The sequence below is a fragment of the Stigmatopora nigra genome, chromosome 8, assembly GCF_051989575.1.
Source record: "Stigmatopora nigra isolate UIUO_SnigA chromosome 8, RoL_Snig_1.1, whole genome shotgun sequence".
Taxonomy (NCBI): domain Eukaryota; kingdom Metazoa; phylum Chordata; class Actinopteri; order Syngnathiformes; family Syngnathidae; genus Stigmatopora; species Stigmatopora nigra.
Genome location: NC_135515.1, coordinates 4,541,652 through 4,565,722, shown reverse-complemented (window position 1 = coordinate 4,565,722; position 24,071 = coordinate 4,541,652). Strand labels below are relative to the sequence as shown.

The following is a 24,071-nucleotide window of genomic DNA, read 5'->3' as shown; positions in this document are numbered from 1 at the left end:
AGCGCTGTCAACGATGACAAGTGCAACATCCATTCTTTTACTACATCTCCCAGAAAGCAGCAATCAGTGAAACAAACATTTCGAAAGGCCAGCGTGGGAGAACTGTCAGAAAATTACGAGAATAAAATCGGTAGATTGCTTCATTTTACATCACGTGAACCAGAAGTGGATCGGGAACCGCGAACTTCAACTTTTGGTAACACAAGGTCAGTTTGAAAAATAGATAGAGAAATGCTTTTTTATGGCTATATGATTCCCGATGACCTGAATTTCTACTGCAGATAAAGGTGATATCAATATTCATTCATTTTCTGAACCGCGCATCCTCACAAGGGTCGCGGGGGGTGCTGGATCCTATCCCACCTGACTCCGGCACCAGACAGGGGACACCCTGAATCAGTTCCCAGCCAATCGCAGGGCACAATGAAAGGGACAACCATCCACGCTTATACTCATACCTCAGGTCAATTTACAGTGTTCAACCAGCCTACCCTGCATATCTTTGGGATCTGGGAGGAAACCGGAGTACCCGGACAAAACCTATGCACGCCCTGGGAGAACATGCAAAGTCCACACTGTGACGACTGACCTGGGATCAAACTCTCGACCCCAGAACTGTGAAGCCGACGCGCTAACTATTCAAAATGAACAAAACATATGAGGAGTCTCTAGTAGTATTGTAATAAAATAAGACTCAATAAGATAGTTGGCAATTTATTCTTGGTTATTGACAGAAATACTCACAATAAGTGTAGCCATTCTTTCTTTATGCCATTTACAGACGCACATTTAATCCTTGCAAACGACATATAGTATGCATATTTTTACAGTAAAAGGCAACTTTGGACTTAATATACATTATTATCAAAATCCCATGCCAATGAAATATTCCACCTACTAATGGATAAGGAAAGGTTACAAGATGTGATGAAAGGAGTTGGGGGCTTTTCTTACAAGAGATCATGAAAAAAGTAAAAATGCTGAGTGAAATAAATACAATAAAGTCACACTAATCAAACCAATAGAAAATTGATATTCAGCATATCACATAGAGCATAGTGAATCTTTACATATAAAGAGGGTGCATAAGAAACTTTTACAAATACCCAGGAGGATCCTTATCATCTTTTAAAGTATTCACTGATGAAAATAAAAATACTTGATCCCATATTAAACCAAATTAACAATTGTTAAATTTTTGTAACATTTTCAGAACATTTGTATCCAATGGGGAAAAAACATTATATTAAGTAGAAAAGAATCACAGGGTGGCCTGAAATGAGGACAGTGGATTAAGAAGCCACACTTTCGTTGAGCTGTTCTGTATCCTCTTTACTGTCTGAGCATTCGGATGGAATGAAGCAGCCTGAGTCCCTGGGACAGTCGCTGTCTTCTTCCTGTAGAGCACTTGGAGATTTGGTTTCAGCCACATTACTGACGTCATCACCTGCAGAGAAAGGAAAAAAGTCAAGACCAAAAGATACCCAGAAATGTGGTTAAACTTTTCAACAAACACAACACCCTACTTGAATTTTATCCCAAGAAAAAGCATTAACAAAAAACAATAACCTTTTTTGTTTCATGCTGAGTGCAGTAAAATGGTAAAACTTGATTTAACCTGCTACTGTTAAATATCTGCACACTAATGTTGGGTATTTTTGCTTCTTGCTTTGAGACAGCAAAAAATAAGCCTTCTTGCCTTTTTCAGCACTTTCTATTTGACTCTCAGGAAGTCAAGATAAGACTGCTGTTGTCTGCTATTTTACATTTGAAGGTGTCACAAACATTTCCCACTAACTGAGATGGTGTTTTCTCGTAAATGATTGCCTTTTAGAGAGTGGTTCATATCTTAAAGTAATCTATGGTCAATGCAACATCAATGGAAAAAAACATGCTAAAATGGTGACTTTTGTAATCATTGCCAGCAGTTTTTTTGGTCAACTATTTGGGGAATTTTCTGTTATCATAGGTCCCTGACATTTTAATTACTACAGTACATCACAAACTATAAGTTGCACTTTTGCTTGGCACTTTTTATATGATCTGAAACCAAAAACAAACTTATGTAAAAGTAACAATAGTCAGATGGAGGAAAAATGGGATAAACAATGTTTTTTAGATAACTATAACCCAAAGAAACGGTGCTGTTTCTCACCTTCTGAGTAGCGACACTGAGAGGCAGCCAACAACTTGCATCTATCCTCGGGGTCTTTGACATTGAGCTCAATGAGATGTTTCTCCTGCAGGTGTGTGAGGTCCTCCACTGTCTGGTAGCCGTTGAGGAGTAAGGCAGATGCGTACTCCTAGGTAAGATCCCATTTACACATTATTTTCTTCACAATAAAATGTCAATAAAACCAGTAAACAGTTAGTGCCCATTTCCAATACTATCCATTAATTTATATCTAGTTTAAACCAGCTGCTGTAATTCAGCACCATCTATCCACTAATTTACGTGCCACTACAATCATGTTCATTCTCACCTCCAGATTTAGTCTTTCGAGCAGTTCCAGCAACGTTTTGGGTCGTGGTCTTTGACACAGTTTTTGTTGTCGTACTTTGAGAGCCTCGTCATTGTCTTCCTCTTCTCCTTTTTCTTCCTTTTCCAACAAAATGTCCACATAGATGAATTTGAAGTTTCCCACTCTGTTGTTGAGCATCCCTGTCCAAATACCCATTGGAGGCTTGCTGATGATGTTGATGATGTCACCAGTCTGGAACATTGAAAAAAAAAACATTTGCATCAGAATTTTCAATGTGTACAAGACCATTATATTGTAAAGGCGTGTACCTTAAGTTTGAGAGAGTCTGTGTCGTAGGGGCTTGGGACAAAGTCAGTGTGGACACGAGCTCTGCCACAAAACTGACCCTGATAGGAACCGTCTTCTTCTAACCTCAGACCATCCCTCTGACCTGAACAATTAGACTCACTGGTTACACCACCTGAAACCAGGACAAGCAGAAACCAAAGCTGATATAGTCGTTCGCTAGTACTATATACTAGTTCTGACTTATCCAAAAAGCAGGTAATACACATACCTGGCCAGTAGATGACGTTAAAAAGTTGCATTGTTAAAAACATGCTCACATACATACTATTTTCTTTCTGTGAGTTAGACTTAGCTACCAGTATTATGTAGTACAATTCTACACAACTGAATGTCAAGGCGTACGGAATTTTGTTTCTGGTGAATGTGGTAGAAGCTTCATTTGTTTTTGTTTTTCTTTTTTGAACAATCTTGTATTATAATAGTATGCGTACTTGAAGAACTCTGTCCACTGTAAAGGCTTTCCAGGGAGTTGCTGGCCCTCGTTGAGTTCTGTTCATTTGCTGATGTAGTTTCGGTCCCTGTATCCCCAACCTGTTACAGATAAATGGTTAAGCTTTTTATTGTTGTTCAGCATTCAAATAATCCCAGCCCAAAATGATTTAAATATTAATAGTATTGCGCTTTTAGAAAAAACTTACTATCTCCTCTGAAAAAGACTTGGCATGCTTTTTGCCCACTTTCCTACGCATGGTCAATGAAATTGCCTTCATTTTCTTCCCAATTCCAGCTGGTTTGTTTGGCTCTGCGCTCTCACATGCCACTGAAGTCTGTGAAAAAAATAACAATATCTTAATTATGAAATTAAAATAGTTACTATACCGTCATTGAGAATGAATCACAATCAAATTTGCTAGTTATATTTTAGAGAGACATATGCATCACATTCTTCTTCTTATTATAAATATATATTTTTTTATTGTCCCAAGGTTGATTAACAGCATTAATTAGGTAGAGACTTATTGAGTCGACAAGAGTATCAAATTCCGAAAAGGAGAACAAAAAAAATCTAAATTTTATTTAAAGGAGTTATTGCTCAGTCTAAAAATGAAGATGTACAAACCATATCTGTTCCATTCTCCTCTGTTTTGGCTGGAGACGGATTTTGTCTGAACCCATCAAACCTGCCAAAGCTTGTGGAACGCTGTGAAGGAGATTCATTATTTAGAAATAAAAAAAAAATTATTCTACTAAAATTCACCATGTCAACACACTGAAGTCTAATTACACAATAGCTGCTTTGAGCTCTGTAGTCTTCATTGTTTCATTTAAATACCCTCAAATAAAATATTAATTACAGCAATATAATTAGACTTAGCCACCAGTATTATGCAGTTCAATTTTACATGACTTCAACACTGCTTTCATATTGAAGTCAAGGTTGACGGAATTTTGTGGAGAGTGTTTTGACAAGTTTTCCAATACAGTAACCAGAGTTACCGATACGCTCTCATGCTTTCGCCTGCTTCTCTCGCAGAGTTAATCTTCCATGTTTCATTCCGAAATTTTCATAAAACTGAAAGTCATTATAATCTCTCTCAAACCTTGCGTCATCCGCACAACAGAGCAGTGAATAATTATGTAAACCAAGTAATCCCAGGGAAAATCCTGGGTTAAATATGAGCCATGCGCTCCTCGACAGTCCCCTGTGGATTGATTTAATGCAATGACAGTATAAACATTGTCCTCTGCCATCCAAAAATACAGACAAGCCAGTTTGAAGGTTTAACTCTATAAAATCCTTGCCCTCATTCTGATCAAATTCACAGTTTTTGGTTCTTTTTAAAATATGTGGGTTTGCTAGAGACAATGTTCAAATAATGAATGTTGGTTCCATCAATTCTTCAATAGATTACTAATGTATATTCCACTAAAAGTTAATTTTCCTACCTTTGGTTTGCTGCTCTTTGTTTTGTCAGACACATTGGAAGCTGCTCTTTGTAACATTTTCTTTTTTCTGCCCTCAAATGTAGTCTCAATCTTGACTGATCTTGGTATTTTTTTAAACTCTATATTTTTTTCAGTCTTCTGACTCTCAAGTGTTCACTGATGCTGTGGAAGTGTGTCTGACTTTCTTGCAACACACAGGAAGTGAAGCAACTGACTTTGTGTTTGTCGTTGCAGAATTTCTTTTGAAAGGAAAAAGTTGAGGCCCCTGTGGTCCCGTTTGACTAAAAACATCAACATCACATCCAGGAAGAATTCAACTTTGGGGTAAGATGACGCCAATGGTGAAGTGACGTCACAATGCACCAGTTAAACTTCTTTTTATATTCCATTGTATTTTAACTTTAGGGAGAAATTAGTATAATGCTTCTTATTTTTTGAAATTCAAAACAGAATGAAAACTTTAGCTACTTAAAAATCAGTCGTCTTAATTTTATTTTAATTCATTTTTTTAAACCCTCAATTTGTCATTTTAATAGACCTATTGAAAGTAGTTAAGGTTACATGATGCCTAAAATTTTTGTGTTTCTTTATTCATTTCTTAATGTTGGGCTTTGCCTTTGAGGAAGTGCTGATGCTCGAAGTGGTTGTTATGTCGAAATCCATTTCCGTTGGTCACTTGCTACGCCTTTTAAAAAGTTTTCATTTATGACAACGGAAAAACACAAGATGCCCTAGTCAATAAATGACATTGAAATGCAGACGGGTTTCAAACGCTCACTTGTTAAAAACAAGGGAATTGTAAAAACATGACAATTGCCTAATCCCTGCGTTTGCAATCAGGCACAACCTCCTTTCAATCCAGATTACAGTTTTTCTCTCCCTCTCTCTTGCCATCTTGCTCTGTTTTTACATCTGACCCACAAATCAGTCTGATCATTCACAATTGTTTTAACTTCGTTTCTATATTGTGTTCTTGTTTTTGCCATTGTAAGGGAAAGAAAACTGATTATCAGTGTCCCTATTACTGGCCTGGATAAGAAGTGCTGAGAATGAATGAATGAATGAAGGATTTATCATTTTACCTTGTCACTATACTAATTTGAGTCGTTGCTATCTGAAAGATATACAGCAATAATATACTTTTACTCAAAGTTGGGCTGGGTTCAAAGTAATATAGCATTGGACTTAATGACCTCTGCGGTGGCTATAAAACAAACATACATTTACTTGTTTTAGTTGCATTGTTTTTCACGTTGCGGTAGGACTTACGTTGGGTTCCAACAGATCCAAGTCATTAAATGACCGTGTCACTTTTGGGGGAATAAGGAGTTTGCAGTTCATACTCAAGTTGCCATCCTTGTCCTCCTCCTCTTGCATTTCATTTGAATGATGCAGAGTGAATTCATCAGGGGAAACGTGGTACTCAGTGAGTGGTCTGCGGCATGTATGTAACACTGTTCCCCAGATGGGACTGTTGTCAGTCGGGTTGCTCCAGCGTTGGTTCTGGTTGTGGCAGTGCGTAGGTGTTGCACCACCAGGCAAGCTGAGCATGTCGTTGCAGTGGCCTGGAGTTGTGCTATCTTGTATCGGAAGGGTGGAGAATTTACTCGGGTAGGGCCTCCCGTCACACTTGTGGGGGACATTTAGGTAGAGTGGGCCCATGAGAGGACTGGTGTCTCCTCTTGGAGGGTGCACTGTGGAACACAGAAGTAGATAATATGAACATACATGCTACAATAATTCCACAAATAATTAATTCAAAGATAAAACCTTTTTTTGTTACCTGTGATATTTTCATTTTTCTTCAGCCCATCTTTTCCATTCTTTCCAGTTGATTTTTTACCAGGTTTTTGATTCCTTTTGGCTACTTGTTTAGAGTCCGTTGTGGTTCTTTTGGTGTTTGTGTTCTGGAAAGACATGTTGATAGAACAAGGAATTTAAAATATATATATATTTTTAGTGGGCATACTGATAGGTTGCTGTCACTTGTCTGTTTTTGTTGGCGTCCTGATATTATTAGCTTCAGCAGGAACGCACTCTACGTGACCTGACACAAGGGCTCTAAGCTCTTTCTTTTGCCCTGGTTTAACGATGACGCAAAGCAGTGTCACTCGTTGGACCATCTGCACTGTATTAAAACCCAATCAACAAGTTATGTTCAATTTTTGTGCCATTTTGCGCACCCGAAACCAGACCCAAAACAGTTATTTTTTCTTGGGTTGCACACTGACATTTTTAAATGCCTTTACTATTTTAGCAAATGAAATGCGAGTACTTCAGATAGTTCACCGAATGGTCATAAGTTAAGATTTCCCCCTCTAAAACAAATTAGGTATAGTTTGCTTTAATTAATTTATTTTTCTCCAAACTGATAACAAAACATAGATGTTTGATGCCGAATTTGGACATTAGAGCCAATTATTTTTAATAGTTTTGAAACATAGTTCAGAGACAAAATACTTTACCTGACTTTTATCCCTTTTTTTGGCACCTGAATGATGTGCTGATTTGCCTCCTTTCAGATCAGCTCTGTGTTTTGTCCTCTTCATTTCTAAAAAAAGAGAGAGATAGAGATGGTATTTGAAACAATAGGTATCACCAACTACCTTTCTGGCTGTCTATCAATCCAGTTTTTGCTTGTCCTCACTAGGATTATAAGTGAGCTACAGCCTATCCTGGTTGACTTTGGGTGATGGCTATGTACAACCTAGTCTGTCCATCTATTATAGATCACTATTGCTTTTTTATGACATTTTACACAAAAGGACGAACTAAGGAGCGGACCTCACAGTTGGGAGCCCAAATGAACATTGGCCCATAGAAGAGCTTAACTGATTTATTCCCTATTTACCTTCATTATGATTGTTGCTGATGTGAACTAAATCTTCTGGCCTATTGGCACCCTTCCACACTGCCGCATTACAGGCGTTATCTGCTGGAGGGAGGAGGCAGCCAACAAATCACAAATGTTTCGGATTTCGGTTAAAGAGTCAGGATAAACTGAGCTCGGTCCAAATTGGAAAGTCAGCAGAGCGAGTCATTAACAAAGAGCAAACAAACATCTGCGTTTTACTCTTATCCAAAATAGAATATTCTTCTTGAGAGTTGAAGTCATTTGAAGTGATGGAGTATCTCATTAAAGCCATTGTCACTATCCATGTTGGTGTTAAAATGTCAGGTAGATTAGTCATTGGTTTGTTTTTATAGTTGTGTGTTGCTGTTTTGACACCTTAATATTAACAGTTGTTAACTTCTTTATACACTTGCAATGCTCTTTTACGTCCACCCTCAAAGACAAAAACTTTGTCTCCGTAAAAAAAACAAAAAACAATAGTTCAACTTACCCAATGCTTCATTGTCTGAAGCAGATTTGGATACCTGTGTTCTGCAAGTACAATCAACAGACATATCAATTATACTTATGTTTTCTCTTACTAGTATTAATTTTGTGTTAGAACTAACAACATAACAAGAAGGTACATACATTCTTAAATCAAAGGTGTATAGCAGATAAGTAGGTGGGCTTTTAATCCGTTTAGTTAAAGCATCCCGAAACCATAATCTTCTTGATCTATATTCTGTATTCCTATGCTGTAAAAACTAAATCTTCAGAATTGATCTTGTACAGTAACGACGCTTTCTATCAAATACTTAGTGTGACTTCTTAAGAACTCTTGCTTACAGATGAAAGAAGGATGTGCAGAGATTGCGTTGCTTTTTTAGAGCTGCTCTGTTGTGGTATGAGGAGGATTTACAGCATTAGTGTCCAGAGAATATAAACATAGGGCCTTTCAAGCCATGTGGGAAACCCTTTTGGCTTGCCCGTTTGCACGCACATCTCATCATGAAGGACAACGCATAGGCACAAAGCCAGCATGCTAGGCTGATTTATTTAGTAGGTCTAATACAATTTGCTAGATAAAATTTTCTTTGGGAGCAAACTCAAATCTGTTTTGATACTACAGTATGTAAGGACAGGGAGTTTACCTTCTTTTCTTTTTTTCAGCATTGCTTTCTTGTTTTGTTGTCATTTCCTGATATAAAACATGACATAATGAATGTTAGAGGATGTAACAATTTGAAAGGATTTTACACCTGAAAAAGTGATGGTGTTACATAATTTGTCTTAGATATTCTACTTTGGGAAGTATTTAATAGAAGTGGGTATACTTTAGATGTATACAGTAGTGCCAAGGTAATCATGTGGTAATCATAACTTTTCACTGTTTCATAATCGTTGTTTCATATGATTCTTTATTTTCTCCTTTGAGAGGTGCTTTCCTCACTTAAGCAACCATTGTGCGCTCCTTTTTTCTAAATTCCACAAGCATTTGGAACGGCTCTTACCATAGAAATGGATCTTCCAGATCCCCTCCATGTCGTATTTTCTTGCAGCAAGAGAGCCGGGCTGCACGAGCGGCTGGAATAGCGGCTCGGGATTGGTCGTGGGGGTTTCTCGTCAGAGGTCTGCACAGCTTCATACAAGCTGTCCAATGAGCCCTCCTGGTGTTATGTATATAAATACACACACATTTTATTAATTAAGATGGTATCCATCTAAACACAAACAATTGTTCTCCCAAAGATTAAATAACGTCGCTTTATTTGGAATTACTTTGAGTCAAATTGTCCTCATCCTTCTGATAGACGTCACCATTTTAGTGACTTTTTTTTAAAACCCACTCTAATTTATGAATGGATTTAATCTCATCTGTTTGCTAAATCTGACTGACTTTTAGCCATGAAATACAGTGTTCAGATAAAGCAGCTTTTAATGGCGGGATATAGTAAATCGGAAGAGTCAAATTGAATGATCAAATAATCATTTACCCTAGAGTTCACAACAGATTATATAATCCAATGGAACACTGTTTATCCACATTAATATCTTCTATTTTCTACTTCCAATAAATTCCTTCATTCATTTCCCATACCGCTTATCCTCACAAGGGGTCATGACCTTCCCATATAACTACAAGTGGGGGATACCCTGAATTTGGCCAGTCAATTGTAGGGCGAGCGATTAGCGCATCCGCCTCACAGCTCTAGGGTCCTGGGTTCAAATCCAGGTCATGTCCACCTGTGTGGAGCTTGCATGTTTTACCCAGAACCCGCGTGGGCTTCGGCAGATTACCCAGTAAAACAAAAACATGCAAAGTCCACACAGTAAGGACCCAGGTGGAATTGAACCTTCAAACCATAGGATTGTGAGGTCAATCACAGGGCACAAGGAGATGGACAACCATTCATGCTTACACTCTCGGAGCAATTTTGTGTTCAATCAGCTTACCATGCCTGTTCATGGGAACATTTTTTGTTGTTTTTGTTTTTTCTATTCAGAAATTTGAGGTCAACCACTGGCACAGAATTGCACATGTTTGATTTTGAAGGGCATGTTTACTGATGTCATAGTAACATGACATAAAGAATCAATATTGAGGATTGGATGTGTCTCTCGGGATATTAATGCACTCTCTGCACCAAAGCCCTGATGTCAGAATGAATTGAAATTCCTCCGAAGAGCTTTGATTGTGGATTAAAAACCTGCTTGGCTCGTTCACGTTCCTTTCAGGAACATTACCAGTTTCCACTCTGCCCACGTAACGACATGGTTCACTTAGAAATCACAATGCAACACATTGCTGTTTTCTTCTCTCTCATCATTATACAACTTGAACAGATCATATATCTCAAATGTATTGTCTAAATTATAGTTCTCCTTTCTGTCTCCTGACAAATCCAGTTTCTAATAATAATAATAATAGTGCACATGTGAAGTAACAGAAAACAATCTAGCCAGAGGTTAAAGAGTAATCCTCATTACTAGTGCACAACCCTAACATCTGTGCTCAAATGAGACCAGCCACGTGCAGCATACACTTTTCAGGCTGCAACAATATGTGCGCTTGCAAAATGTTATTAAAATTGGAGCTTTATCACCAAGTCTACCTTTACAAAGATATGTTATAAGATAAGTTTAATACATTCCGATTTAAAAGAGTTGTGTTCAAATGTCACACTTAGGATAAATTAAATAGTAAGACGATGCACAAAAATAGCATATAGTATGTAATGTAGATGAAAGTAAACAAGAATTAAAACAAGAGAGTGGGTCTCCATATGACAGGACCCCCTTCCCAATGCCCAAAATAGCCATGCCTCATGCATACTTTAAATATAACACTTGCTCAAGGAGGGGGAATAAATTTGAATAGATGGCAGATAACACATACAAACACCAGGACATTCTTACCAATGAGAAGCAGAACAGGTTCATGTCGCTTCTTGATGGCAGTGTAGTAGCAAAGCAAGCGTCACTCACTGGCAGTAAAACCCAACACAGTATGAGTCCAGCCCGGCCGGGTGGCCGGCTGCTGTCTTGTCAGATTAATACCACAGTGAAATCCCTCCTCTAATCCAATTGAATAGATGGACCACCATTAGTCTAGCAAGCAGATGAGACACAATTCGATCAAACATTTTATTTTGTTCACTATCCTTCCGCCCCAAAAATATTGCACACTCCTGAATAATTCATATCTGGGAAATACTAGACAATTAATGATGGAAAGGAACAAAAAGAAAATCAAATATTTTTAATATTTCAAGGAGTCGAACTGTTCTTAGTATGTGAAATTAAATGAATATTATTCCATTATTTTTAACATCACATTGGTTGAATTCCTGGTTTTTATTAATTAATATGTAAAATTGTTGGATATATAATTTTAAAGCAATTTTGCAATATTAACTACACTTTCTAAGTGTTTTTATTTTTCAAAGAATATTATGTACACCAAATATAGGTAACTAATTCTAAATAAGGTGTTTTATGAAAATAAATTAATTATTATATTACACAAAGGGTAATATACTGCTGTCATTTAATACTGCAATATTTCTTGACGGATAAATATTGGCTTTTGTCCATGGAATATGGAGCATGAGTATGTCATTTTAAATTCAATATCAATTTTAATTATGTGTTGCTATTTCTCCACCATGTTGGCACATGGTTTCTTTTCAAACTGGATATGCAGGAAAAACATGTTGCCACTGTGTATCGGGTGACCAATAAACCGAGTGACTAACTTCCTGGAATATTTTTTTAAATTTCAAATAGAAAATGATCGAAATTCTATTCTCCTTAATGGTGGATTCCTTCTTCTTTTCACCCCCCGTCTTAGAGCATCCCTAAGCACTTGTACCAATATGAACCACTTTACACATTTGGACCAAAGGTTAGTTCCCCACAGCTGCCCATTAATCCAGTCACCATTCATGTCTGCAGTTTGAGTTGAACTAATGATGAGAAGAAGCAGCTTGACAGATTAACTCATATGACCCATATTTGCACATTGAACAACACACACAAACACCAATATCCTCACGTATAGGATGATCTTTCACTCTGGTATGAAGCGTGACTCCACTCTGCACATTCAAATCAATGTGAAAGTCAGTTAGTGTGTCAGATGAGGACACATTTATAAGCATGAATAATACTTGACCATTAGCGTAACACATTTCTCGAGGAAGCTTTAGTATTAATTATAAACATAATGTGATTTAATACTGATGTCCGCAATCCTGCATTTTTATCTTGATATACTGTACTTCCCGGATTATAAATGGCACTTTTTTCAGTTTGGCTGGGTCTGGGCTTATTTTTACTGGTATTCCCTATTTTGCCATTAAGTTAACGTGTAATCTTGTAAATTTTCTAACTTTTCTTTGTGCATTGTTTTGCTACTGCGACCCTTTCACTGTGTATTTTTGGATAATGCCACTTATAGTCCGAAAACTCTGGCACTATGATATACCTGCATTGGGGTGCCACAGTTCTTTAAAAACAGCCATAATGTTTGTAATACTGCCAAAGAAGGCCCAGTGACACTAGGTGAAAGTAGGTGTGTTATTATTGTTACCTTGAACATTCTGCAGTACTCAATCAAAGGATCTCTCTCTATATATATCTATATGTATAATATATACATATATATAATATATCCGTATGTTTTAGTGATGTGTAGGTTCTATTGAAGCGGGAAAAAATCCTCTCCTGACATTCAATCTTCTATATTGCATGTTATTGGAGAACATTTGAAAGACAATAATCAGATTTAAAGACGTCTTTTTATTGTGAAATCAGTTTGACTGTAGAGTTGACAGCAGCGACCCACATAAAAATCACTGACCCATAAAGCAACAAGGGAGGGATTAAATGTTTCTGTGTATATAAAATAAATCACAGCTCTTGTCCACTGAGTGCTATATAGAAGCTCATGAGATCTTAAAACAAACATGAACAGTATCAGTGAAACTAAACTTGATTGTCCACCCCGATTAGAATTTTTTAGATTTTTTTTGCTTTCATTAATGAGAGACTAAACGCAAGAGCATGACGATGCCATCTGTTCAGCACAAGTCCGTTTGACAGCAGGTAGTTGAAGAGCTTTCGATGCACGTCGCCGAGCAGTTTCTGTAGACTTGATTCCCTGGAAAAAATGACACACCAATTACTGCGTGGCTCCGCTTTCAGGACTTTTCAAAGAAGTAAAAAGAAGAGTTCAAACCTGCGCCAATGGTCTTACAGTACTTTTCGTTTTCACCACACTCCTGCACAGTGTCACATTCATTTTCATCGCTACCCGTACAGAAATAGCATTGCAGTGTGAGCACTGGTGGGAACACAAAGTACAGAAAAATTCACCTCTTCTAATATTCTAATATTCATTAAAAAAACACTGAAAACAAGAATGACATGTACAGTAATGACATTTGTGTCAATGTGCAAGACAGGGATCTAAAAATGTATGGCTGGAGTGAGTTAATGTGGCATCGGTTACGTCAGAATACAAAAATTATGGTTTTCATCTCTCAAATCTATCAATTTGTAATGAAAGATACAAATACTAGTTACACTCACTTTCTGGTCAAGTGCCCCTTCAATACCAAAAGTAATGGCTCATATTTTTTAAATACTTTATAATGCAGGACCTTAGATTTGGTCATTTTTTAGAAAGCCAATGTAGTATTCGATCCATGATGTGACTACACTTACCCCAAAAGCAATCATTATTAAAATACTAGTCCAATTTAGGATATTTCTATTGTTTAAAAATAAATACATTTACCAATCTTAATATTAACCTATATACTGTGAATGAAACGATTCAATTGTTTTTTTTCTCTTGATAAAAATCTCCAAAAACAAAAAATTAAATGATCATTTTAGAGTAGAATGTTAAGATTTTTTTTTACAAAATTAATTGAATCCTTATGTCTCACCTTGAGTGCTACACAGCAGCAGAAGCAACAGTGTTGAGACCAGTGCCACCTTCATATTGTCTTGACGTAGTCTTGATGTGGAAAACCACTAGAGCTGCAGCACCTTTTATATACTGTCACATCACCCTCTAAATCCCTCATTCACTTCCCTGTGTACTCAGTTCCACCACTGTATACTTTCTTTTTTAAATTCTATGGTCCACCAACTGGAATCTGGAATCAGATATGTAGCTTTGGTGTGCGTCTTTTCAATGGAATGCGGAAAGGAAAACAAAAACTTAGCTGTCATTTATATGACCCCTATTGTTTCGGACAACTCAATGCAATTGGATCATCCATGATAACTGACAGTGTAGCACGCTATTAACAATGCACAGTATGGAAATGTGTTGTAGATCGACAATATTATTTTACCCATAAATTGCTGTTTTATTTTACTTCCGCGTAACCACATATATAACTTGGATTTTAAAATAGGTGTGCCATCTCACAAAGGATTAACATTTACTAAAGTTATGAATATTTTCTGAGTATTTTTGACATAGAGAATAAACATCTAGGATAATTCATCTTTTTAAGACATCTGACAACTATCCGGATTTTTATTGAAATTGGGTTCATTGGAGGAAAAAAAAATACTAAGAGGCCAGACAGGATTTGTCATGGTTGCCTTCAGCTGATGTCTGCCTGTGAATGAAAAAAATAGACATCACCATGTCAAATCAGTTGAATTAGTGGTACTGAAAGTATACATATAACATACTGGGACCCTTCAAACTTCATTTCTCTGTAGGCTGTGCCATTCTTCATGATGTAGAGAAGGATCATGTCACACAAGAATACACCCTGTTCATATATAAATAGCATTCTTTAATTCGTCTAAAAGGAATAAAATTAAAAAGAAAATGGTGATACTTACCACACCCATCAAAGCTAACCCTGAACCAACACTGATGGCAGTGGGGACAATATTGAACATTCCTGCCTGAAAACAAAATTAGAATTCTTTATTACAAAAAGTCGAATTACTTTAAATGTATTTGCACATTTAAATAATGTCTAAATGAACAGCTTGGCATGTTATAATAAAGGAATAAACATACAGATAGACAGACATGATAGATTTTTGTGAGCACTTTATGTACAATAATAGAAAATGAAATTGGTTCAATTCAACGATTTATAATTCACTGCAGTCTTACTTTTCACCACAGGAGAGCACTGTAACTAAAAGTAACTTGAAGACATGCACCCATTGAAAAATGGCTTAGTTCTTAACAAAGGCTTAATTTTCTATTACTATTTTTAAGTTGTACTTGTTCTTAAATCTTTAGTAGTGCCCTAAAAGATTAGCAAGGGAGTTTTTTGATTTTTTAAAATTTATTTGAGGAAAATATTTTTTTACAAAAAATAAATATTACAATGTCAATGTTTAATTTCAAATTATTATTATAATGTGCAACAGGTTGCAATGTGAATGTATAATTATTTTTAAATAATGCCTTACTTAATTTGTTTGCAAAAGTGTATTAATTTGCCAATGTAAACAAAAATCTTTTGATTATAAAACATATTTTAAAGATGTTTTGGCATGAATGCAGTGTAGTGTAATACATGTTATTTCATATTTTTCTTACCCTTCCATTCACCATGATGTTAAATCGGACTCCATAGACTTTGAAGAGGGATCGATAGCTCTCACCTGCAGCATTTTTATAATAACGGGTGTGTCTGTTTGAAACAAAGAATCTCATTATCAGCACAAATTCCACATAAAGAAATCATTTTCTCTAAAGGCAAATAACCTGAAATTGAATCCCATTGCAATGGTCTTGTTGGAATTGGCTATGTCCTGGCGATTAAATTCATACTGTGGGTTGCATTCGGAATAACCTTTGTCAAGATCACATTCCCACTGAATCTGGATCCCGATGGAGCCACCCTAGTGTAAAACAATAAGGTCTTTTTTTGGTGCCTCATTACATGATCTATTATTGATCCCACTAACAAATGTTGCTATGTCGTTGAAGTTGTGTCCAGCTCGTCTGGTGATATCGCCCAGGCGAAATATGGGGCAATAAGGATGGAGTTTTTCATCGTATCGGCATGTCAGATAGGATACATTTGTTGTCTCCAGAATGTTGGACCTTTGAAATCAAAGTATGTTCAGTAGTACAGTTTGTACAGTTTCAGATGATTTGTGTCATGAATACTTACTTTGAAAATTTGAATTTGGGAAATTTTATAAAATTCTTGATGTAGATGGTGAAGTTTTCTGCATTTGCAAGCAGCGCAGATCTATTAGAAAAAAGAAAGTCATGAGCATCCTTACATTTTGTTTCATCTAGATTTATTGTCGGACGTGTTGCGCCATATTGTAAACTAATCATACAATAGGATTTCCTGTGGAAACAAAATGTCTCATTTTATCTTATAGTTGAGCAATACTTTTAATACATTACCGGCCTCACTCTTATTTTTAAGCGAGAGAACTTGAAAAATTGGAAAAATACATTGAGTATTGCTGATCGAAAATAATCAAATTCAAACCATTTGGCTCAGATTCTTACTTTGGTTTAAATCCTCTTTCAATAGGACACCACGCAAATATTTCACAGGTTCCATTGATATTTTCACCACTGTGAATGCATCGTCCACTTCTGATTCCTTTGGAAAAATACAGAAAAATCAAGCCATGTTGTAGCTCAAATTTTAAATGCCTACAGTCCATAATTTACTGTGGTTAATCAAATGTTGACCATCATTCTTTCCTTCATTTTCTGAACCACTTATCATTACAAGATCAGAAAGATTAGCAAGTAAATGTCCTACCATGGCCAGCCTTTACTACTTTTCCCTGTATGCAGTCCTCATCTTTCTGACAGAGTCCATCCAACACTTTTGGACTCTAAGAACAAATAAGAAGCATCAAAAACTTAAAGTTAATGGCTACATGATTCTTGCAAGGCACATTGAGAGAGATCATATCAATGGTTGTATAAATTAATCTTATGGCTTCTACAGTCATGATAAACACTTCCTATCAAGGGCACAGGCGACTGTGAACAACTCTAGATGTTCCTACCCCAATTTTAAATCACAGGTTCACCTCTGGTATCTTTTAATTAAAGACATCTCATATGAGCAGACTAAAAAAACACTCATGAGAATAAAATATGACTTAAAATGAATCCAATCAAGTCAATCCATTAATTAGTAAATAAGTAAATGTATTAGAATATAAGTGCAAGTGCAATGTGAGTAAAGTTTAGCATCTTCAGACTTGTTTGTATGTTTCTAGCTGTTGTATGGCACTGGAAAATGATCTGTGAATGAGATAAAGACCAAAATCGGACAGTGCAAGATTAAATATGTGTGTTTAACTAACCTATATTACGCTATACAGTTCCATACTTGCCAACCACTGCCCAAGAAGAAGTACATGGATGCACTAGGCACTAGGCTGCTGTGAATACTTTCCAGATGATCAAATATCAAGGGAGTAAATAAAGCAGCTTGAAAGTAAACACTGTGACAGCTCGCCACACCCATGAGCACTGGAGAATTTGGTAGAAAGTACACAGTGACTTCCTGGCACGCTGACCCACACAGCTGAATTGAGACATTTGTGCCATTAGAATTAGTCAAGACCTACACACTAACTTCTGACCAGATGAAAAACTAGTGTGGTCTGAATCTGCCTAACCATATTAAGAGTTACTGGGTTCGTACACATACTTAAGACATGCATAAGGTTAAAGAGGAAAAGATGAAATGACATTGTTTTTTTAAAGCATCATTAAGCCGTACGAATGATACATTGAAAAACAAGTGTGCCTAAAATGATAAGTCTATGTCAATATTAATTGAGAATTTCCATGCTTTAAGTATTTAGGTATTTCTATCCTGCAGGAATAGTACTTTTTTGTACTATAATGAAGACTTGCCCATAGTAATTCTTCCTCACTTCACTCAAGGAAGATTAACTTCCACCTGAGAGCAACTACATGAGTTTAACTATTTGTATTTCAATATATTAAAAAGAACAATACTAAAAGTCGAAGTTTTAATGCATGATCAACTTGCAAATTATTCATACCTCAGCACAGTATCCAAGCTTCTGATTGGGTGTCTCTAGGAAATTAGTGACAACAAAAAGAACAGCTTCACCCTGCATGTAAAGAAGTTAGAAGGTCATCAAACGAGTCTTTTATGATTAACATAGACATCTTTGCTAGTTTATGAAAACAGTTATATTTGCCTATGTATATGACAATTACAATGTCACCTGAGGGTGAGGGAGCATGTTTTTTTTTTTTTTTTTTTTTATTTATTTTTTTTTTTATTTTTTTTTACCTGTGGTGGAATGACGTAGTCTTCCGGCCCCCACAACAGCACACCGGACGCAGACGTGTTGGTCACTGAGACCCCCTTCAATTTAGTAATTACTGTGCTCTGAATGGTCTCATCTTTCTCCTGGTAACCCTTCCTGGTTAAGAAAACCCATCTGTGGATGGTTAGAAAAAAATAAATATTGTAATTGATAAAAGTGAAAACTTTTTTGTGAATTTGAAAAAGGGAGTGAATAATTTTCCATTGGTATTGTAGTATCATACTTGCACGTTTTTCCTTTATCCTGAACATATTTACATCTAATTTAGCTCATCTAATTTACAAAATTACTCATAGAGGGCTAAGATGAAGAAAATAGGGATGGCAGGTAGCAACGTTTGAATATGTTCTATAATTATTCAAGTTATGGTTTTAATTTTTGAACATAGATACAAAAATTGATAGGCCTTGCATTTAAATATTTCACTGTTGTTTTTCTATTTATTTTTTCTGTAAATGGAAACATCAGGGCCATTCAAAGAGAAACAATGTCTTACTTACCCTATAATGTAACCGATGATAGATAACTGGAAGAGTCTGTACAAAATTCCAACTTTTTTATTTTTAGCTACAATGTATTTTTCCGTTTTGTAGTCAAATAAGGACAAAAGTCGTCCTTTCCATCCACTCGCAGCCATCGTGCGAACTTTTGCTTGCACTAATCCAAGTTATTTGAAAACTGAAGTCGCGTCCCTAATCAGAAATTAGTAACAATTGTCCCGTCCCTCATTTGCTCATTTGCTCATGCTATATTCTCAACTCATCCATCCGCCACACTCTTGCGCTTACCCGTAGTACTTGTTTTTCAGGAGGGGGCGACCTTCTTTGAGAGAATTTATTCCCCCCGCATCACCAAAGGCAATCAAAGGCGCACAATTTAACAGGCGTGAATTGATTCATCAATATCATTCTATGTTCATTTTTACTTGTACCGCTCATTTAAACTTGTTTTTCTGCAATTATTTGCTCCTAAGTGTTCATATTTTGTTCTATTAGTCTGTTTTCAAAACCAAAAATTATTCATTATCCTCGCCCGGCCCATTTGTTATGTGCGTCTTTTGATCGACCAATAGAAACACACAGCGCAATAGTTTGCGGAAGTAAGTGGTGAAAACAGTATATTTCGTTCTGAAAACGTAGGAATCTGATGACAAGATAAGCTCTTTATTTAATCACTTAAACTCTGATTTGGAGTACAACAGTTTTATAGTCTTTTATACTTGTATTGTAATAACCTCCGGTGAAGTGATGTCTAAATCTACCAAGTTACACTCGAAAGATAAAGAGTCTAAAGAGTTGCCAATCTATAACCATAAAGCTAAACTGGTCCAGGCTGTGAAGGAGAACACATTTCTGGTGATCACTGGTGAGACTGGTAGTGGAAAAACAACACAGCTTCCACAATATTTGTACGATGCAGGTAAACAAGCTGCCGATGTACTTATTGACAACGTATTGTTGTGTGATCATCAATTCTTTTGAGTTTGGGTACTGAATAATTGAATATTTTGTTAACAGGCTTTTGCAAAAATGGTAAAATTTGCATCACCCAGCCCCGCCGGGTTGCTGCCATCACAGTGGCTCAGAGGGTTGCCCATGAAATGCGATGCACATTGGGAAGAGAAGTGGGTTACCAGGTCCGATTTGATGACTTCACAACACAGGTAGGAGACCACCAAAGAGGCTTATAGTATGCAGAATGTTTTTTTACGTGGGTTTATATTGATGTGATGATTTGATTGACACAGGATACACAGTTGAAATACATGACGGATGGATGCTTGCTCAGAGAGGTCTTGGCAGATCCGGGTCTTTCTCACTACAGCGTTGTGGTTTTGGATGAGGTCCATGAACGAAGCCTTAACACTGTGAGTTACCGCAAAATCTCCAGTAACGTCAGATACCATCATTATACTTAGCGGGAGCTTCACTGACCATTTCGAATATTGAAATTATGCACACACTGAACTATATTGTTTTTACCTTCCAGGATATTCTTCTGGGTTTACTGAAAAAGGTCTTTTCTAATCCATCTGAAGCTATGAAGGGCCGAGCGTTCCCGCTAAAGGTAGTGGTGATGTCTGCAACCCTGGAAACAGACAAGCTTTCTGGCTTTCTCAGTGACTGCCCCGTGTATACTATCCCTGGAAGGACCTTTCCTGTCACCTGCACATTGGGTACTGCTGTGGGACCCAAAGACTTGCAGAGCACAGGTTATATGAGAGAGGTATAAACTAATATAAAGTCACCTCTTTCTTGGAGCTCAAAATTGAAGGTCAGCATTACTGATAAAGCTTGTGTCATGTTCCACAGGTTGTCTCTCTGGCCCTGGATATCCACACCAGTGAGAAGGCTGGTGATATTCTGGCATTCCTAACAGGTCAGATACACTTATATCTTGAAATACTGGATTTTACGGACTATAATAGTGATATAATAGTGATTGTGATTTTTTTTCAATCTATGTTGATCTATTCTTGTTTGACAGGTCAGTCAGAAATTGAGCGGGCCTGTGATATGCTTTTTGAAAAAGCTGAGTCGATAGACTATCGTTATGACGTACAGGACAAGACAGTGGATGGCCTCCTTATTTTACCCCTCTATGGTTCCATGCCGACTGGTAAATGCTTCATTTATTTAATGACATTTTCATTCACCTGACTGAGAAAAATGTATTTGTATTCTGGACTTGATCACATAATAAATTAACTTCAGTTTATTGTATTATCCGGGTTTGTCCATTCAACAGAGCAACAGCGGCAAATCTTTCAGCCTCCTCCTCCAGGAATAAGGAAGTGTGTGGTTGCCACCAATATTGCTGCCACATCTCTTACCATCAATGGCATAAAGTAAGTGTGCTGCCTAAATGTATTCTTCACTTGTAATCATCCTCGTAACCATGGTGACCGCTATGCTTTCAGGTACATCATTGACAGCGGCTTTGTGAAACAGCTCAACCACAACTCCAGGGTGGGCATGGACATTTTGGAAGTGGTACCCATTTCAAAGTGAGTCTATTTCTTATGTTAAGCCTCTTCTTTTGCCAGCAACTATATGTTAATTTCCTCTGTGATTTCCCACCATTAGGAGTGAAGCTCAGCAGAGGGCAGGCCGTGCTGGAAGAACCTCAGCTGGGAAGTGTTTTCGCATCTACACCAAGGAATTCTGGGATGAATGTATGCCCGAATATACCATTCCTGAAATCCAGAGGACGAGTTTGACCTCAGTGGTACTCACACTCAAGTGCCTGGGTGTACATGATGTCATTAGGTACGCTTTTTTTTATACTTTTGGTCGATTACAAACCATTCTGTGGCAATGGATGACCTCAAAATGATTACATTTTAATTACGATATCCAATTTAACTTCAGGTATTTTGGAATATAGTTCCAATTAATATAATCAAACAAGACGGCACCTGCCTTCACTAACAACCCCACTAGTAGAAACTTAGCTTTTAGTGATTTAACAAAAGTTTACTCCCATTTTTAAATGCTCAAGTTTCATCAATTACAGTTTTGTTGTGTGCTGAAATTTTCCAAATTTGACGATGGAGGCTATGTTGTTAAGAGTGGTCATTTCTTTCCACAGATTTCCTTATCTGGACCCTCCTGAAGAGAGGTTTATCCTGGAGGCTCTAAAACAGCTCTATCAGTTTGATGCTATTGACAGGTTTAGTAAACACTCTTGTGGTTTTTTTGGGGGGTGGTATAGTTAGCAACATAGTGTTGGATGAACTAAGTGTTGTGTTTTGTAATAGGAGGGGTCAAGTAACTCCCCTGGGGGAGCTGATGGTGGAGTTCCCCCTACAGCCAGGCCTCACCAGAGCGCTACTCAAAGCCGCCTCACATGGCTGCGAGGACTTGCTGCTTCCTGTAGCGGCCATGTTATCTGTAGAGAACATCTTCATCCGGCCAGGTAATAATATTTCTAGTCACATTATAAATACCCACAATTAAATTATTGATGTGCAACACTTACTTTCAGTCCTGAATGTTGATGTTAAATGTGATTGTATAGCCTTTTTCTTCGAAAGGTATCCATTTATGGAGTTTTTGTCTTGTCTAGGTCATCCTGAGAAAATGAAGATGGCAGATCAGAGTCATAGAGCACTGGCTGAGAGTAGTGGCGGCATGAATGATTTCAGCACACTTCTCAATGTATTTCAGCAATGTAAAGATAGGTACTGTTGACTGCTATAAGATTCATATTGTTTTTTCATTTATTTGTTTCAACCTTCCTCACAAAACTTGTTTCTTTCTATTGGAATCCCAGTGAGAGACCATCAGTATGGTGTAAGGACAATTGGATCCACTGGAGGGCGCTGAAGTCTGCCTTTAATGTGGAGACGCAACTGCGTGACATCCTCCTCCGTTTGCAAAAAGTATTTTACATTAATACTTAACTTACTTGATTACCTGAGGTTTTTATACATCGTGCTGCTTAATATCTTATATCATGTTCAAATTTATAATTCCAGAAGAAAGATTTCCCTATGGAGAAATTTGATGGCAATAGAAATGCACTCTTTAGACAGTGTCTGTGCACTGGATACTTCAACAATGTTGCCAGAAGGTAATTCGCAAACTGTTTACTTATCATTCCTACATAATGGCTGTTTTAATATTTGTTGCATTTGTTTTTAGTTAAGGTTGTTCGTGTGTTCTTATGAATGTTAGAAATGTATTGCAAATTACTCAAGACAATCCAACCAAACATAAATATTGGAAAATAGGTTCCACAAAAGTACTTTTCAATATTTTGGCATCTATTCTTTACAAACATTGTGAGATCAATAAGCAGAAGTTAAAGAATCACACTAGAGCACCTCCCAAAAACTGTTGTTTTCCTCTTCCAAAGATCTGTTGGAAAAGTATTTTGCACAATGGATGGTCACGGATCCATGGTTCATATTCATCCATCATCATCGGTAAGATTATTCCAAGCTCTCTCTTTAAACATTTTCATTGAGTCTACTTCAAATGTTCTCTTTTAATTTTTTTGAACTCAGCTATTTGAAAAGGAGATGGAGCTCGACTGGATTCTCTTCCATGACGTATTGATGACATCCCGCGTATATGTCAGGACGGTTTGTCCCATCAGATACGATTGGGTGAAAGATCTGCTGCCTAAACTGCATGAGGTAGACGTTTATGATCTGAGTAGCGTGGCAAGAGAAGAAGTCACTGATGAGGAGGTGACCAAATGGGAAATGAAAGAGGCTTCCAAAAGGCCATCGGGTATTGCAGATTGTTTTTACACTCTAGCCATTTATGTAATTGCCATTTTCTTACATGTGTTGTTCACTGTTGCCATTTGTTTTATTTCAGAGCTTTCTGTAGAAGATGCATTGAAGAAAGTGGAGAAGCGAAATGATGAGGGCAGTGTCAGTGATGCACGTGCTCGCTATTTGCAGCGGAAAATGCAAAGACAGCAGAATAAAGTTGTCTGATAGGGGCGTATGTGCATGTATTGTGATGCATTTCAGCATTTATTCCACATACCATTAGAGCACTGAATTGTGTTAGTCTAAAAGACGTGCACATTGACAATTCTGCACTAATAGTGTATTGAATGAATCATGTAACAGGTCATGCATGGACATGTTTGACCTCATTCATAAAGTCCAGAATGGCTATTAATATGTTTTTTTTACAATAAATATTTTT

The 24,071-nt window shown here is 37.1% G+C and overlaps 3 protein-coding genes across 7 annotated transcripts; 1 reads left to right on the top strand and 2 right to left on the bottom strand.

Annotated features, from left to right (window-relative positions):
- The first annotated feature begins 66 nt into the window (after positions 1-66).
- On the top strand, positions 67-23,864 carry dhx40 (DEAH (Asp-Glu-Ala-His) box polypeptide 40). 2 transcript variants are annotated; one of them, XM_077723073.1, is made up of 19 exons: positions 67-206; positions 2,247-2,307; positions 4,953-5,042; positions 19,920-20,065; positions 20,150-20,269; positions 20,392-20,628; positions 20,715-20,781; positions 20,890-21,021; positions 21,151-21,250; positions 21,323-21,409; positions 21,489-21,671; positions 21,994-22,074; positions 22,163-22,320; positions 22,471-22,585; positions 22,678-22,786; positions 22,883-22,977; positions 23,263-23,332; positions 23,414-23,642; positions 23,733-23,864. In XM_077723073.1, exons 4-19 carry the CDS (start codon positions 20,003-20,005, stop codon positions 23,852-23,854), a joined length of 1,968 nt encoding a protein of 655 aa, XP_077579199.1. In that variant the 5' UTR covers positions 67-206; positions 2,247-2,307; positions 4,953-5,042; positions 19,920-20,002; the 3' UTR covers positions 23,855-23,864. The 2 variants fall into 2 exon arrangements, with proteins under 2 accessions (XP_077579199.1, XP_077579197.1); XM_077723071.1 differs by lacking the exons at positions 67-206; positions 2,247-2,307; positions 4,953-5,042 and adding an exon at positions 19,270-19,821.
- On the bottom strand, positions 699-11,114 carry samsn1a (SAM domain, SH3 domain and nuclear localisation signals 1a). 4 transcript variants are annotated; one of them, XM_077723074.1, is made up of 15 exons: positions 10,972-11,114; positions 9,066-9,221; positions 8,706-8,752; positions 8,063-8,103; positions 7,570-7,653; positions 7,184-7,269; positions 6,502-6,625; positions 5,988-6,412; positions 3,892-3,972; positions 3,470-3,598; positions 3,263-3,362; positions 2,792-2,943; positions 2,484-2,714; positions 2,156-2,303; positions 699-1,447 (listed from the first exon to the last, which is right to left on the bottom strand). In XM_077723074.1, exons 1-15 carry the CDS (start codon positions 10,993-10,995, stop codon positions 1,293-1,295), a joined length of 1,983 nt encoding a protein of 660 aa, XP_077579200.1. In that variant the 5' UTR covers positions 10,996-11,114; the 3' UTR covers positions 699-1,292. The 4 variants fall into 4 exon arrangements, with proteins under 4 accessions (XP_077579200.1, XP_077579201.1, XP_077579202.1 ...); XM_077723075.1 differs by having other exon boundaries at positions 7,570-7,650; XM_077723076.1 differs by lacking the exon at positions 7,570-7,653.
- Positions 12,836-19,405, bottom strand: LOC144200775 (P2X purinoceptor 5-like). Its single transcript, XM_077723085.1, has 14 exons — positions 18,903-19,405; positions 18,366-18,516; positions 18,109-18,180; positions 16,842-16,917; positions 16,580-16,676; positions 16,227-16,307; positions 16,018-16,156; positions 15,815-15,951; positions 15,647-15,740; positions 14,929-14,994; positions 14,773-14,855; positions 14,010-14,696; positions 13,295-13,399; positions 12,836-13,216 (listed from the first exon to the last, which is right to left on the bottom strand). The coding sequence occupies exons 1-12, from the start codon at positions 19,037-19,039 to the stop codon at positions 14,648-14,650; spliced, it is 1,182 nt and encodes a 393-aa protein (XP_077579211.1). The 5' UTR covers positions 19,040-19,405; the 3' UTR covers positions 12,836-13,216; positions 13,295-13,399; positions 14,010-14,647.
- Positions 23,865-24,071: the final 207 nt, after the last annotated feature.